The sequence below is a fragment of the Phaethon lepturus genome, unplaced genomic scaffold (genome assembly GCF_000687285.1).
Source record: "Phaethon lepturus isolate BGI_N335 unplaced genomic scaffold, ASM68728v1 scaffold20816, whole genome shotgun sequence".
Lineage (NCBI taxonomy): Eukaryota > Metazoa > Chordata > Aves > Phaethontiformes > Phaethontidae > Phaethon > Phaethon lepturus.
Genome location: NW_010547180.1, coordinates 1304 through 6141, shown reverse-complemented (window position 1 = coordinate 6141; position 4838 = coordinate 1304). Strand labels below are relative to the sequence as shown.

General features: G+C 54.1%; 1 protein-coding gene across 1 annotated transcript in view; it reads left to right on the top strand.

Moving 5' to 3' along the window:
• RPS6KA1 (ribosomal protein S6 kinase, 90kDa, polypeptide 1) overlaps positions 1 to 3977 on the top strand; it is a 13666-nt gene extending 9689 nt beyond the window's left edge. Inside the window, exons 14-21 of the mRNA XM_010289569.1 lie at positions 451 to 664; positions 1133 to 1222; positions 1466 to 1624; positions 1840 to 2001; positions 2613 to 2689; positions 2847 to 2964; positions 3396 to 3533; positions 3844 to 3977. Coding sequence (XP_010287871.1) covers positions 451 to 664; positions 1133 to 1222; positions 1466 to 1624; positions 1840 to 2001; positions 2613 to 2689; positions 2847 to 2964; positions 3396 to 3533; positions 3844 to 3966 — 1081 coding nt within the window. The 3' untranslated portion in view covers positions 3967 to 3977. The remainder of the gene's footprint in view (positions 1 to 450; positions 665 to 1132; positions 1223 to 1465; positions 1625 to 1839; positions 2002 to 2612; positions 2690 to 2846; positions 2965 to 3395; positions 3534 to 3843) is intronic.
• Positions 3978 to 4838: the final 861 nt, after the last annotated feature.

Below are 4838 nucleotides of genomic sequence, written 5' to 3'. Positions count from 1 at the left end.
GGACGGCAAGGTGAAACCAGCCCAGCCGCCTCTGCATTCGGTGGTACAGGTAAGAAGTGGGGACCGAGGAGCGACTGTTCGAAGCTGCGGTAATACTCCAGGGGGGGTCTGCGGGACCTCCGAACGGCGTGGAGCAGAGCTGACGGGAAGCCTGAGGCAGTGTCATTCTGGTTTGAATCCTTGCATCCTGTTGTTCTTTCATTTCCACTGACTGTCACGTGCAAAGGTCATCAGGGCAAGGCGAGTCTGGTCGCTTTCCTCTCCCTGGGTGGCCCCGTGCTAGCGGGAGCCCTGTGCAAAAGCCCGTGAGTGGATGGGTGCCACCAAAATGCGCCTTGCTAGACGCAGATGGTGCCAGCCCGCTGACCTATATCTGCCTTGTTCTCTTCTCCTCCCTCTCCCCAGCCGGGAGGGGAAGCTGTGGGATGCAGCAGACGGCAGTCTGTCAGCTCGCTCTGTGTTGCAGTTAACTCATCGCGTTGCACACACCCTTCCCCGGACCCCCCCAGCTCACCAGCTCCCCGTTCTCCTCTTGCAGCAGCTGCACGGCAAGAACGTCCAGTTCAACGACGGCTACGTGGTGAAGGAGGCAATCGGCGTCGGCTCCTACTCGGTGTGCAAACGCTGCATTCATAAAGCAACCAACATGGAATACGCAGTCAAGGTCTGAGATTTACCATCTGAACCGAACTCGCCTGTTAGATTTCTTTTCATCCCCATGATGACCACAATAACATCCAGGAATGCAATCGCTTTCCCTGCTTGCGTCGGGCCCCAACGGCCAATTTCCGTGCTGCCGTGCGTGTAACTGCACAAGCTTTCGTACCTAGGCACGGCGGGGAAGCAGTGTTCTCCCCCACCAGGGGAAGGACAGCGTCTCACCTTCCTTTGCAAAGCGTGCTCTGGCCACGGCAGCGCCTAACAAATAAGCCAGCCATAAAACTTTGGGGTTGGGGGACACAGAGCTGATGAAGCAACTAGGGGATTTCGAGAGCTTATTGCTAAAGAGGGCAGGGGACAGGGGACAGGTATGGTACAGGATCTCTGCAGGGCTCCAAACGTTCGGCTTGTTTGCTCTGTCCTGGCCCCTTTCCCCCTCCCTTGTGGCTAATCCCTATCCATCCTCTTGCAGGTTATTGACAAGAGCAAGCGAGACCCTTCTGAGGAAATAGAAATCCTCCTGCGATACGGGCAGCATCCAAACATCATCACCTTGAAAGATGTGAGTGTGACTCGAATGACTTCTGCTGTATTTTGGTTTAGGAGGTGCGGACTGGGCTACAGCGGGGCCGGACGCGGGGCAGCACGGGCAGCGGCGCTGCTCGGCGTATCGCCCTGGGCTGGGGAAGCAGCCCCAGACCCACCTCTGCGTTGCTAATTTCTGTCTGCTGCTTGGGCGCAGAAGTGCAAAAGGGAAGCTCTGGAAGCAGTTTTGGGTTAACCTCCTCCCTGTTTGCTTTGGTAGGTGTACGATGACGGGAAGTACGTGTACCTGGTGACGGAGCTGATGAGGGGAGGGGAGCTGCTGGATAAAATCCTCCGACAGAAATTTTTCTCAGAGAGGGAAGCCAGCTCGGTGCTGCACACGATCTGTAAAACGGTGGAGTATCTGCATTCCCAAGGGGTGAGTACGGCTACGTCTGTTTTCCTGGGAAGCTGGCGCAGCGCTACGCTCCCTCTCCTCTGAGGAGTAACTGTGCCTGTCCGGACTATTGTTTCTTGCTGGCATTGCTGTCTTGGCAAGCCAGATGTGGGGCCAGAGCAGGGCTTGAGTGTCCTGATACATCTGCAGACCTTTGTCCTCCTGGGGTATGAGAACGGCCCTTTTTTGCTGCACAGGTGGTTCACAGGGACCTGAAACCCAGCAATATTCTCTACGTGGATGAGTCAGGAAACCCCGAAAGCATTCGCATTTGTGACTTCGGCTTTGCCAAGCAGCTGAGGGCTGAGAATGGCCTTCTCATGACTCCTTGTTATACGGCAAACTTTGTGGCACCCGAGGTAAGCGCCTTACTGACCTGAGACCCTTTGGTGTAGCTCTCACGTCCCTCCCCTCGCCCGGGCTCTCACTCGGCACAGGTAGGTCTGCCCCGTCCCGAACTCCAGCCCGCTCCGGCATATTCTGTCCTGGAACAGGTAGGGACAGAAATACCACTTGTAGCGATGAACAAACGGGGGATCTCAAGCACGGTTACAGTTCAGCCCTCCAACCTCTACTGTCCTCACGAGGGACTTCGAAATCCCAGCGGTTTTCTAGGCTGCTTCCCTTCCTGATAAGTGACTATTCAAAGAGGTGGGATGATTTTCCACTCAGTTATCTTGGTGTGGAAGAAAGACAAAGAGCGGACACGCAACGGAGCATGCGTGCGGTGTCACTGCACTGGAACGTGGCTTCTTGCTTGTCGTTTCGATGTGCCTGGGTGGCTCCTCTGTTCCATGAAACCCAAATCCGATTTGAATCTTGATCTTTAGTCCGAGACTTTGCTGGTCATTAGGGCTGTAGGAGCTTCACATAGACAGCACGCAGGAGTCAAGTTGCTCTTCGCGAGCTCAAGTGAGCTCAACGACAAGAACCAAACCCATTTTTTTTTTCCTTCGCTTGTTCCATTCAGGTACTAAAACGCCAAGGCTACGATGAGGGATGCGACATTTGGAGCCTGGGAGTTCTCCTGTATACGATGCTCGCAGGGTAAGTGCCTCGGCCTCGCTGGAAGGCGGCAGTTGGGGCTGTGACCACCTTGCTCTCAGACATGCTCCGTGGTGGCAGTTGGAGCTGTCCTCGTCGGTCACTGCTCCCTGGCTGGGTCACGGGGCAGTAAATCAAATGCTCTCTCTTCTGTCCTCAGCTGCACTCCCTTTGCAAATGGTCCCAGTGACACTCCAGAAGAGATCCTGACCCGGATAGGCGGGGGGAAGTTCTCCGTCAGTGGAGGCAATTGGGACACTATTTCTGACATGGCCAAGGTACGGTTTGGTAATTCGTCTGCGTTACGTTAAAGGGTCGAGGTCAAGCACGGCCAGTTGCTGTGGGGCAAGTTTAAAGCAGAATGGGCAGGGAGGGCAGAATAAAGAGGATCAAACCAGCCGTGTAGCTTCTACCCCATACATATCTCCCCCATAGCAGCTCAGCAGCGTGCTTCTTCCCGCGTTGTTTTGGCTCTGGCTGTGGATATTTGTGTGAAACACCAACCTCATGCTTGACCCATGCGGTGTTTGCTGCTGTGGTATACCTCCCAGACCTTCCCAAAACGTATTTTGTACAAAAGGAGATTGATGTCTGGGGACTTTAAACTGGGCCTCTGAAGTTAAATCCTAATTGGGGGGCAGACAGGTGGTATTTTTGCATTTAAAGTACGAAATCTTCTAAAGTCTAACTTTCCAAATGGTGCCCTTAGGATCTGGTGTCAAAGATGCTTCACGTAGATCCTCACCAGCGCCTGACAGCCAAGCAGGTCCTGCAGCATCCGTGGATAACCCAGAAGGACAGCTTACCCCAGAGCCAGCTGAATCACCAGGACGTTCAGCTTGTAAAGGTACAAAGCCTGGGCTGGGCCTTCAGCTGGTTCCTCAAGTACCTCGGGCTCTCTGGAAAGCAGCGGCCGGGTGGGGTGATGGTGGTGTGGGCAAAGCAGGATGGATGAGGAGGGGGCCAGGAGGCAATACCAGACCAGCTGGGAAAACCTAGGGAGGTTCTTCAGCAGCATCAGTACAGGAGGGAGATTTAAAGAAAAAAGAAAGACGCTCCTGGCTTTGCGTGCGGGTCTGGTCCCTCATCTTGTAAAGCCGCGAGCCTGAGACACCTCTTCTTCATCTAAATGCCTTCTCTCGTGCCTTTTCTCCAAGGGGGCCATGGCTGCCACATACTCTGCGCTGAACAGCTCCAAGCCAAGCCCCCAGCTGAAGCCCATCGAATCCTCCATCCTGGCACAGAGGCGGGTGAAGAAACTTCCTTCCACCACACTGTGACGCTGGGGCGGGCCGCAGCCGCACGGTGCGACGCGGGCACGCGCCAGGCTTTGCACACCTACTGAAGGCGGCGGGCAGGAGATCGTGTCAATGCCTGCACAGGAGCTCCCTTGAGGACTTCTTCTCAAAAGGCCAAGTGCCTTTTTGTTTCTGAAAGACTAGCTCCTCCTTGTGTGGACTGATCTTTGCTGAGAGAACTTCACTGTAAAACTTTTTCGAAGTGTAAATTGTCAATTTTTAAAGACATCCATCTGTGTATATGAGAACTAGAATGTATAACGGATGTCAAACGGCACTAAAAAGCAGCTCTGATTCACCCTTTCCTGTGTAGGGCCAGATACTTCTTGTAGCTACATAATTTCTTGGAATTGATCCTCTCCAACGCCGTTGCAGCCAGAGGACTGCGTAGTGGTTGGGGTTTAGGCTTTGGGGATTTTTCTCCCTTCAACCTTTGGATGCTTTTCCCAAATGGGATGCTCTTCCCAAAGTCAGACTCCTAGCCAGCAGCGCTCGTGCTTGTAAAGGACTTCCCTCCCCTTCACTCTTTGTGCGTGTGTGTTCAGAGCGTAAGATTGATTGCTCAGACTCCGTTTCTTCCTCTCTCCTGCCTTCCCGCAGCCCAGACGGCAGTTCTCTGAACAAAATAAACCACGGGTTTTCCAAACGCCCCTCTAGATGCTCGGCTGTCCAGAATACCTGCTAGGCTTGGCTCGTTCCTTCCCTCTGCCCTCCCATCTTCATGTTCTCCCCACCACTCCCTGAGGAGTTTGTCACCCGTGCCGGTGGGGATGACAAAGGAACCTTCTCCTCGGCGAAGCGGAGGCTTTGGGCTGGCTCTGGCTGCTGCTTTTACCGTTTTTGGGTTTCCTTTC